This window comes from Falco punctatus, assembly GCF_963210335.1.
Source record: "Falco punctatus genome assembly, chromosome: 8".
Lineage (NCBI taxonomy): Eukaryota > Metazoa > Chordata > Aves > Falconiformes > Falconidae > Falco > Falco punctatus.
Genome location: NC_137588.1, coordinates 35214472 through 35226699, shown reverse-complemented (window position 1 = coordinate 35226699; position 12228 = coordinate 35214472). Strand labels below are relative to the sequence as shown.

The following is a 12228-nucleotide window of genomic DNA, read 5'->3' as shown; positions in this document are numbered from 1 at the left end:
TTGGAACAACTGCTGCCTTTTTTCAGCTTGTGTAGTTAGAGTGAGCTACTTGTGCGTAGCTCGAGGCTGTTTTTTTTTATGAAAGTACAAAGAAACCCTCATCTACTGTTTTTATCTGCATCAACAGTCTGGAAATACTCATTTCATATCGCTCACGCGCAGTGAAGAATAGTGCTGAACACTAGGAGGTCTGCAGTGGAAATAACACTGAAAGTACATCATCTAAGAATACATCAAGACTATAAAATGGCCTTGCAAGAAAAAACATTCACAATTCGTTATTACATTGTCGTGGTTTAACCCCAGCCAACAGCTAAGCACCACACAGCCGCTTGCTGACTCCCCCCTGCTGCCCCAGCAGGTAGGGGGGGAAACAATCAGAAGGGTAAAGGTGACAAAACTCATTTGAGATAAGAACAGTTTAATAATTGAAATAAAATAAAACATGCAAAAAATTGTAATGAAAAGGAAGGTAACAGTGAGAAGTAAAACCTAAGACAAGTGATGCAAATGAAAACAATTGCTCACTACCACCCAACCAATGCCCAGCCAGTCCCTGAGCAGCAGCCCCCCAGCCAACCTTCCCCCAGTGTATATGCTGACCCCGATGCCGTCTGGGATGGGATGTCCCTTGGGTCAGCTGGGGTCAGCTGTCCCGGCTGTGTCCCCTCCCAGCTCCCTGTGCAGCCCCAGCCCCCTCGCTGGTGGGGTGGGTGAGGGGCAGAAAAGCCCTGGGCTCTGGGTGAACAATAAGAAGAACATCCCTGGATTCACAACACTTCCCAGCACAAAGCCAAAACAAAGCCATACCAGCTACTGTGAACAAAATTAACTCTACCCCAGCCAAAACCAATGCATACATAAACAATTCTACATATGGATTTGTAAACTGCAGTTTGGGTTTCGAGGTTAACAATCTGCTTTTGTTATAGCAGGAAAGGGTGTTAGAAGTGTAGTGTAGCACACCTGGGTCGGCAAATTGTCACTGAAATCTAAGATAATTATTTAGTAAATATCTTATTTAGAAAGTCCTGTGGAAGCTCCTGAGATGCCATGGAAAGTAATAATGTTTAGAGATGCTGAGTTAGCCACTTAGTGTGGGTTCCATATTGACTGGATTCTTGGATTCCTGTTACCATTGCCTCCGTATAGGATCTGTTTATAACTACATTGTGAACCATTTTGAGGTTTTTCTCCTCAAATAAGTGGTTATGAGAAATCATAAATACCGTTTAATTATATAACCTACATATGTTTTATTCTTGTGTTAAATGTGTGATTAAAGTGTGGTTTCGGAAAATTGCAGGCATGACTCAGGAGAATTTGAATTTGTAATCATTAAAACAATTGTTTTTAATAAATTTCAGACGCTGAAGAATTAAAAAGAGTTCAGAAAAAAACCCAACTCTCAGGCTCACAACCTGTCACTCAGAGTGGACATAGAGATCATTTGTATCTGAGGAAACTTTATATCTGAAACACTTCACTTCTCTGGAGGACTTGTGTTTATTTCATGAAAACGATCTGTAGCTTCTATAAGCAAAGGTGTCATCTCCAATTATTAGTTATCAGTTTCCAGACAAGTAATTCATGTCATCCAACACTCATAGGGAAAATCCGCATTTCAGAGATCTTGATTTTTTTTAATTCTTGTTTGGTTCAATCAGAATATTGTCATATGTCCTTGTGAAAGATTGCTGTTCATGATCATGGACTGCAGAGTCCAGATCCAGTTGTATCAGGATTAGATTATGCTATGTTGTGTTATTATAGCCACTTGTCCAGTGAACTTCGCAATATCTCTGTGATTCAGAAACCTCCCTGGGTAACCTGTTCCAGCAATCATATGACCACCCTCACAGGAGAAAAAAAAAGGGGGGGCTGGGGAGGTGGAGAGGGCTTTCCTCATATCTAATTCCAATTTCTCATGTTCCAAGGATCATCCATTGTATCTGATCTTTTTGTCATGCCACTTCCAAGAAGAGTCTGGTTCCATCTTCTCTCTTCCCTGCAACAGATACCTTCATGCAGCTGGCTCCCAGCCTTTACTGGTTCACAGGGTTATTCCTCCCCCCATGGAGAACTTTGCATGTCCCATTACTGAGAGCTGTGGCAGGTGCTGTGCTGTCATTGCTTCTGCTTGGCCTCCTCCTGTGGAGGCTTGTGTGCTCGTTAATGGTGTTAATGATTTCTGTTTTCTTCGAGGCTTCTTCCTTGAGTAGGTAGCTCTTGCATTGTAAAATCTCAAATTAGGAAGAATTGGAACATGAGTTACCTGGGGATCTGTATGATCGTTTTGTATTAGGTATTTGTCTTTACTACCAGAGAAGAAACCTTATTCCAATTACTATCTAATCATAGTTTTCACTGTAAAAAAAGAAAATCTGGAATAGATTTTCGTTAGCTACCTTTTATTTCTTCATGTCATCTGACATTTACTCATCTTGATTTGAAATTTCATGGTTACAAATTGAAGTAATCTGAAGTTAACTAATTTTTTTTCCTTTTTTTTTTTTTTTTTTTCTGGGTGTGTGTAGTGTAATTCCTAGAAAACATCTTAAGAAAGAAGAAAGGGCAAAGAACAGGCAACTGATGGTACTACCAATAAAACTTTAGAAGTATAATAATTTCTGAGGTAATAATGTTTAAGGAACAGCTGGCTGAGTGTCCCCTTTGACCCTTACCTGTTCCTTGAAAAGGTGACGAGTCTTAGAGGAAAGGCATCCCCGTGACTAATGCTGTGTCCAGAGGGTCAGCAGCTTTTTGCCTTTCTTGGGATGAAGGAAGAGGTAATTTCTGAAATAGGCAGTTTGGTCTCTTATCTTTTGATACTTACGTATGATCTTTTCTATCACTGTAGTTACTCCTTTTGTTTATAAACAGTGAAAACGCTTTCTTGTTCAGTATTCTGAAAGGTAGGTGGAAGGGAGAAGATTTGCTTTATATTCTACATATTTCTTTATATTATACAAATTCCAGTAAACTGTCATTTGTAATTTTAGGTGGATTTCCTCCTCTCCTAATTTAGTGTTATTACTTTTATTTATTAGTGGAAAGGGAGTATTACATAGTTACTTCCTACTTTAGCCAACCAAAACCAGGCTTTCTGATAAGTCTCTATCAGGCTGCTGCATTGTACAGCTTCATAGATCAATGTCTCCAGTGATTTATATCTTCTCATTGATTCTAGAAAGCTTGCCGTTTCCAGACTGCGAGGTCTGTTTTCATCTCTTGTTTTCTGTTGGCTATAGGGCCTATACTGTCTGGTCAAAGGGTTCATCACCGCTGTACTATTTGTTTGATTTATAGAACAAACCAAATACTTAGAAATAATGGTCAGGGCAGGATGTCATTTAGGATTTGCAAAATATTACTGGTTTCAGAGAAGCAATGACAGTTTAAACCAGCTTGAGAAGCTTACACAATGTGCAACTTGGTTGTATGTTTCTCACTGACTTCTGTGGGAACAGGTCTGTAGTAAGCAGCATAATCCTAATTTCCTTTTAGTAAGGTTTGAATATTTAATATTTTATTGTGTCTTTGTTGACACAGAGAATTAGAGATGTAGATGAGCCTTTACTATAGAATTCTCATCAGGCTGCTGTGTTTGCATCCTCTTGTAGTACAGGCACATGTACTTAAGGCACACTTAAACTTTTACTGGTCTGGAGACACCAAGAGCTAGGTTGTTGCCTTTTTTTTTTTTTTTCCCTGCCCCCAGCCTTTTTTTTATAGCCTGTCCAGCTTACTTACTTCCAGAGCACCATCTCAATTGTTACCTTTTCACAGAAATGAAACTGCATTGGTCAGCAGGATAGCACTTTCTCTGCCTTTGCTGGACTTCTAACCTGGAGAGTGTTTTGCCATTCAGCTTGAAAAAACAGCCTGCCTTTAATTTTGCAGTACATGAGGCACACAGCAGAAACTGTTCAGAAGATTCAAAAGATGGTCTTTATTTGAGGTAACACAAGAAGTACAGGATTCTAGGGGAAAAAGAAGAATAAGCGGCTCTGTGCCACTGTTTGCTGCCTTCAGCATGCTCACTCCAGAGCTTTCTGTAGGATTTGATCAACATCATGCAGGAGATACACATTCCCTCTTGCAAATCTCTCTGCCCCTTCCTGCCTCCCACCAGCAGACAGCTGCCTTTGATATTAGCAGATTTTTCACTCTTAAGAGGATTCTGTCATTCCAAAAGCCTTTGTCATCCTCCCTCTTACTTGACCCGACTTTAAGCCCAGAGGGTATTTAAGAAGCACCTGTTCGCTTTCTTGAGGGTGGATTTTCCGCTCTAGCCTTACTGTATATCACCCAGGTTGAACTGGTTAAAGTGATGGGGCAGCACCCTCAGCAAATTGCATTCCTAAGCACAATTTCTAAGGTTCATAAATGTTTTCCTCTACACTGCAGCTTTTCTAGGTAGGGTGGGAGACATATCAACCACCGTTTTAGCCCATGCCTGAAACACTGAACCTCATTTATTATTACTCAGTAAGAGACATTTTTTTAAAATATGTGAGCTCTACTTAAACACTCAAGCAGGGGTAATAGTAGTATCTTGAGGCTATCTAGTGCGCATCATAATAAAACAGGATGTATATTCCTGATTGTGCCACTAGTATGCAAAGTTCATCCAATTTTGTAATTAGAAGATGAATGAGTTACTTCTTTAGGTGACTGGGATTTACTCTGAGAAGTTGCATTACTCCCCTTTCTGTAATGAAGTGTCATAACCTATGCTTTCTTCTGCCTGTCCTTTGAAATTGCTGCCCTCTAGTTTGAGCAGGAAAGGTGTCCCTGTGCAGATGTTTATTTTTTCTCCCATTGTTAGCCACATATAATTCATGTCACATTCTCTCCTAAAAATGATTGTTTGTGTTTGAATTACATCAGAGAGGTACCTTTGTCAGGTTTTTTCCCCTGAGTTCATCAGAGTGTTTTATATCAATGCACTCATCAGGGCAACTTGAAGGGAAAATGGTTTAATGGCTCTTTTACAGATGCTTGATCGTTGTACCAGTGAGTAGCAAGCAAGAAAAAAATTCCCAACTACTATATTTATGGTTCCTTTGTGATCAGCATAGCACTAATGCTGGAAACCTGGTGAAATGGCTCTTTGACACTTATGTTTTGAGGCTCAGAATGAGAACTGTTCCTCATGGTTTGTGTAAGAGTACTCAGTGATTAAGCCCATAGCTTATAAAATTGATTCTTGATTAAAGTTTTAATATAGTAATAGTCAATTTCTAAGCTAGTAAATATTTTAAGAAGACATTGTTAAAAATGTGATTCACAGTGTTGATTTTTATTTCAGTTGTGTTTATGGGGTTTAATTAAGATAATGTCTTGCTGTTAACTCTTGAAGAGTTATATTTACACAGTTACTCAGGCTGGATCAGTTCTTCATGAAAATACATATTTTTATGCTTAGACAGAGTTTGTGTTCTGTAGTAGTTACAGGAAATATATATTACTTATAGAGTAACCCAAAGATCATGAAATTATGTGCCTTTATATATAAGCATTACCAAAAAGGGACACAAAGAAAACTAAATGCTCATTAAGGGACTTCTCTAGACTCCTGTTGACACTGTTATTTAATGTTGATTTACCTCACATTTTCCATTCTTAATCTTCTCATTAGTTGTTACAGTGCATGTGCTTATATAGTTAGAGAACATCGTTTACAAGGTAGAGACTGTACATTTCGCATTGCACTCAGATGATAATTCACTCCATACCTCTGTGTAGTTCTCTTTTTTTTTCCTCTTAGGCATGCTTATTGTTTTGGGCAATATTTGGATATTGCCTGCTTGTAGTCTTGATGTTTTGCTTGCTCTATCTCATTCTTTCTCTCAACACAGAACTTGGGTGCGTAATAGAGTTAGTAGGATTCGCTGTTCAATCCTATGATTTTTATAGACGCCTTGTAAAACTCAGCAGCCGTAGTCCACTCAGCAGCAGCAACAGCAGCAGCTAGTAATAACCCAATCTTACTGACTCATAATAGACTGGGGCACTTCTGAAAATTTTGCGGTCAGTTTGATTCTCTCCAGTTATATATTAGCATGGATCTTAAATCAGTATTCAGGTGGTAGCTTGGTTCTTAGCCCATTATTTAGTAATTCAAATATTAGCTCTAGATGAAGAAAGGTGAAATACATTAGGCATGAACATATGTTGGCTTTTCCACAATGAACTAACTGCTTTATATCTCAGTAGCAAAATGCTTCCATTGAAAGCTAGTGTACTCAATTTTCATTGCAACTTTTAAAGAAGAAATGCAATTTTAAAAAAATTGTTAATTATTTTATTAAAACAATCATGAGTTTCACTTTTTAAAAATCTTAAGTAGATGGAGCGGTTAAGTTGTGCATATGCTTCGGCATAGCAGCATGTTTCATAGACCCTTCATAATTCCACTTATTTAGCACTGTAATCATGTAACTAGCAACTTGCTCGGTCTTGTTTTCATTCATATACAAGCAGGATATGAAGATATTTGCATACTTAACTTCATTTGCACCTATGAGTAATGATATTTTTAAAAATCATTTCAGGAAAAGCTGTCAGAAGACAGTAGAAAATGTAAAGAAGGCATGGAAAAAAATCACACACCAGCAGATGAAGATTCAAGGAGTGAAAGCAGCAGCACTGAAGAGGAAAAGGAAAGGACAAAATTGTTATTGGAGCGTTTGAAAGCTCTGGAGGTAAGTAGTACAACAGTTTCACACATAAAAGACCACCCTGCCCCCTGCCTCATTCATTTATTGGCACTGAATCACCCTGTAGTATAAATGTAATCTTTCACAGTTCACCTGTACTCGTTTTATGGGGTATTTCTTTTATGATTCATTTACCAAGGATGAACAAGAAGCTTAGTCTTAGAACCACTGAAAGGATCCCTCTCTAATGTTGAGCATCAGATATCTTTAAAAAGAACTTCATACATTACTTTAATTCAGTTGAGACCATTTAATAAGAAAAATTGTTTTACTGGTTTTATTTTAATTATTAATATTCTAAGATAATACAGATGGTTTAACAACTGTCATAAAAACAGTGTTGCTTCATTGTAGTTTATTGTTCAACTTTTAATTGCTGGACTGCTTGCTTGGGAGAGCTCAGGTCTTTTTACTGCTAGATTGTGGAAAATCTATTTCCTTGTAGACCACGTGGAGAACTGCACCCTACATTTTGAGTGCATTTCTGGAAACTTGGGATGTGCACAACAGTGCACCTTGTGATGATTCCTAACTAGAGGGAAAGTTTTAAATTTTTGTTAGGCAAACATGGACAAGGTGCAGGTAAGAACTTATTTTGTGCCCCTTGATAGAGCATGGGTTTTGATATGTATAAAAAATAAACCTGCATATTTTAATATAATTTTGAACTAGTACAAAGGCGTATTTTTAACTTACTGTTTCTGCCATTGTCTTCTGTTCAAGTATCTGTGTAGTGTTATAGGTGTGGATAAGTGAATGCCTTAAAGCAATCTTAGCGGTATTTTGCCTATGTAGCGTCTCAGTAAACAAAGACTTCATCACTGGGCCCATACATTTTTGGTTAAGTGTGAAGGCCCTTTTGCATCATAATTTTTATTTTGAGTTGTCCTGTGATCAAATGAAAACTCTGGATTTGTGTTCTTGAGGACTTTTTTAAAAGTAAAACGTGAACAGTTATAATCATGTTTGAATTTATGCACAGAATCTGAAACCCAAAAGGTATAGGCAGTCTGTGCCGTTTTTCTTTCCTTTAAAGTCTTAGGCTGTTTGTAAAGTAAACACATTTAATATTAATTAATTCTAATTTTGCCCTGGGAAAAAAACACATGATACTAAATTTTTAAGGCACATAAAGCTCTGATAAATGTGCAGTTTACTATAGTCTTGCTTCATCTGTTGATGGTGAATGACTCTAGGTTCCTTGTGGTCTTTTATTTCCAAATATGCATGATTAGTGTTTGCTTCACCTTGTTCTTAGTCAGTCAGCATGACAATTGCAGTTCTTTATGTCCTCAGTTGATACAAAGTTGTTCAATAACGTCACAAGCTTTATCAGTTGTAGCAAATTGCCTGGATACGTAACGTAACATTATAGAGAGACAGAATATAGTTCCGGAGGTCAGTGAATAGGTCTCCTCACTGATGTCAGTGTTGTGCAGTGGCTTGTTCAAAAACACATCAGTGAATGCCAGTACTTCAAGAAATAGTCTACATGAATAGTCTACGGAGCTATAAAAGTAGAAAGATGAACTGCAGTGATTAATTGTGACCCAAGATAATTAAAACAAAGTGTTGTTAATTGGGTGTTGTTTAATGTTACATATTCTTGCACTTGATTTTTCTCTTGAAGAAAATAAATTGTAATGTCAAAGACTCTATGGTTTATTAATTAAGAGACATACTTCTTTAAAGTTACGTGCAATTAGCGGTTCTAATCCTTTACTATTTGCAGAGTAATTATTCTAAATATTTTATTAATCTATATAGAAAGGAACAAAAAATTATTGTTTGTTAGTTCCTGTGCTGTGGGTGTCAGAGTCTTTAATCTTACTGTACATGATTAGTTCTTGCTGCATCATACACAATTAATAAAATCAGCAAGGCTGAGAAAGTACTTACTAAAGTTGCTACTCTCTGTGCACTGTAGAATCTGAAGACTGCCTACAAACAGAACCTAGTAAAAGTAATGGTCAAAATGTGGGACCTAATCTATTAATACCTATTAATATAATTTAATTAACATCAGCACTTTTAAGAACTCTTTTAATATCTCTTCGTATTAGTTTGTTACTCAAGTCTAGCTCCTGACAAGATGTAGCCTAGTCTGGTAGAGCATTGTAAAATTATTCCATCCTTCTCCCTATATTAATCGCTCTATTGCTAGAGTGATCTTTGCTTGAAATGGGGGACCATGTATATGTATGTATAGGTTTGAGCAAGGGGTGTAATGGTTTTATTATATAAAAATTTAGATTCAGCAGATGAGGTTTTTTTTCTGGCTAATACATTTTCTTGACTGATCACATAAAACAAAAAAAAGTTGGTTAAGTCTGAGCTAAGTTTCAAGTGAATGAAGTACTGAAAGAAAAAAGCTATCCACCAGCACAAGGATAAATAGGTAGTTTAACCAGTACATATACAGGATAAAAGATTTTTTAGTTTCTTTTATTTTGAATATCTATATGGGAAGAGTTACTGTTCCATACATGAAGTAAGTTCCTTCTGTTCTTCCTGGAGTACTGGCATGGTAGGTATGAGGTACGTGGTGGTTTTCTTCAGGAGTTTCTGGCAATGTGAGGAAAATTGTAGTCATCTTGGACTGTTGGATATGAACCAGGAAATGATCAAATCTAAGTGTGAAAAAGGGTGAGGCTTCATTTTTACAGAAAAGTTTCTCTAAGTGGCTGCTGTATCCCTGGAGTTGTATTTAACATTTTTTTTATACTTGGGCGCTATCAGCTGTATTGCCAAATAAATTTATGTAATAACTTTTAGGGGGTTTTAGCTTCTGTTTAACATGGGAATTTTCTAACTGAACAATACAAATCAGTATAATAAAGTGTTCTTGTAGTCAGCCCAAGTGAAAGGTATCATATACTTCGATAAGACATGTATATACATATTCTCCCATTGCTTCTTTTACCTATAATCTTTTTACAACCTTTATCATTTACAGCAAATTCTATTTCCACTCTACTGACTGATAAATACCATAAGTTTCTAATCAAATGAAACAGATGACAAATAAAAAATGGTTCGTACAATCTCATATCTCATTTTATGTAGTTGAAATTAATTGTGATTTCCTGGATATCAAAATTCCTTTGTGCCTTCGGCATTTTTAGTTGGCTGCTCTTGAAATGCCACTTAATTTACTTCAGCAGTTATGATCAAATGCCTTCTAACTTTTACAAAGCAAAGAGAAAAAAACTCTCTGATAACTTCTCTGTGTATTTGGAGTGTTGCAAAAAATGAAATATTAATGAAGTGCAGTGAATAACATATCAACTACTTGGTGGAATTTCATTTTTTTAATCTGCTTTCATCACCAGAAGAATTGCAATTCTTTTCTAATGGTAGCCAGAAATGTACAAAAAATCTAATTCATTCTGGACGTGCATCGAACCCCATACAGCATTTTCAGGTATATGTAGGTATAAACACAATTACAGTAAAACAATAATGTTATCTTTCCAAAGTCACATGCATATAAGTTGGAAATTTTTCACAAAACCTTAATTTGCCCTCCTGGGTATAATATTAGTTATTATATGGACTGTCATGCAAGATTGTGTACTATTTCTTGTTTCCAGCAAGAACAGTTTACATAGTCACAATGCACAGAGGAAACCTTTGAGAATCATCTGTATTTGAAAATGTTTGTAAAGGCCTTAAGACTGTCACAGAGCTTTGTTATCCTACGGACTATGGGCTCTCTGCCCCAATTTAGCCTTAAATGACTGAAATACAGGCTGCCCAAACACCTTAAATGACTGAAATACAGGCTGCCCGAACACCTGCATAATTGGAAGTGAATTAAACTGATATAGAGAGTTAATGTCAGTCTTAATTTAAACGTATCTGTGAAAGCCATAGTTACTTTGATTTAAAAAATTTAATCAGTGATAAATACTATGTCAGCTTTGAAGGCTTATTAAAGTCTGTCATTTGCAAAGATATTTATGCAGTGAGGATAATTCAGTATGAATTAACTATGTCTAACTGTATGAAATGTTCCAGCTCTTCCGGACTTTTCTTCTTTGCAACTTTCTTAGAAAGTATTTGCTTTCAGTTGATTATGAAGACAGTAAGCTGACTAGGATTGCTCTGAACTAAATGACCAGAGTACTTAGTTGAGGTTGTTTTGGATGATGCAGTGTTTTGCTGGTAACAAAGGGATTCTGTAACTTACAGAATTTTTGTTGTTGGTGGTGGTGGTATGTCCTTTCACACACTGCATGGCCTCTCAATTCCTCAAAAAGGAAAAGGAATGTGAGTAGATATTGGTTGAAGACTGGATTCAGTTCCCATCTCAGCTGCAGATTTCCTGCATCCTGTACAGTGTATTTCATCTGTTTGTGCCTTGGTACCACATCTGTAGACGGGTAAAGAACTAAAATGTGGCATGTAGTCAGATAACTTGGGAAGCTGCCTGGTTTCCTCTGGCTTCTTCCATGTAAATGTATTCTTATGCTTTGACTCAAAGACATGGAACCAGAAACAACTCAATGGAGAGGGCTGTAATGCCATGCTTTAGTCTGGTAGGGTAGCATGTTTTGTACAGGAAACAAAGGAAAACAGATTACAGAAGAGGCAGAATTAAGGTTTCAAGTCTAGATATGTCTGTCCAGCTCTTAGATGCTGAGTTACCACATATAAGGAACATCTAAACTATTCTAAACCCACTGTGTAGTAAAAAAAGTATGAATTGCCCTTACTCACTCCCCTCTCTCTGTGCTGGTTTTCCTATGAAAGTAGGCACAGGATTGACCTCCCATCTGCATTTCTGAAGAGCCTATAGCCCCTCATCCCAGAAAATCACTAAAGTCTTTCATGTAAGCAGAGTGCAGGCATGCGCCCTCCTGTGAGCCTTGTAAGTTGGTCTGTATGGCAGGAGTCAGCAAGTACATTACATCATAATGGTGCACCATGCTTGTCTTATGGCAAGATGTCTGTCTGTTATGGGGTGAGTTGTGCCTGCGTTTAGGATAGGACACGGTATTTTGCTAGAACCTATTCTGTTTCATGGCCCTATAAGCATCCCTCATTTGACCACACATGGTCCCATTCCACTCCCCTCTGTTAGGTGAGCAGTGTACCATCACCTTGTTATGGGGAATTAATGAGTTATGATTATGTGGGGGTGATGTCCACTCCTCAGAAGATATGATTTACGCACCTTAGCGTACACACAACTAACGCCTTGCTAAAAATGCAGTATTTACATTCAAATTAAAATAAGCATTGCCAACAAGGAAATGGTTCTTCTGGTTTGCTGAGTGTCCCCCTTCCCTCCCAGAAGTTCTGCAATGGGCACGAGTTCCACTGGCCTCAAAAAATAATGATTGAAATCTGCTCACGGCCTTGCATTTTTCACCAAATAGCAAGTCACTGGGGTAGCATTAAATTGTAATCTTGAAGTTATCAAATGAAGAACCTAATCCATGTGTGAAAACCTCATTGCTTGCGGGTGAGTGAGACTCAATGAAAGTTTCAGTAAACT

General features: G+C 37.4%; 1 protein-coding gene across 15 annotated transcripts in view; it reads left to right on the top strand.

Moving 5' to 3' along the window:
• NCKAP5 (NCK associated protein 5) overlaps positions 1 to 12228 on the top strand; it is a 245332-nt gene that overhangs the window by 114019 nt on the left and 119085 nt on the right. For all 15 annotated transcript variants that reach the window (XR_013930049.1, XR_013930050.1, XM_080399613.1 and 12 more), the window contains one exon: positions 6561 to 6710. Coding sequence is in view for 13 of the 15 variants with exons in the window: in XM_080399613.1 (XP_080255739.1) it covers positions 6561 to 6710 (150 nt within the window). In the remaining 2 variants the exon portion in view is untranslated. The remainder of the gene's footprint in view (positions 1 to 6560; positions 6711 to 12228) is intronic.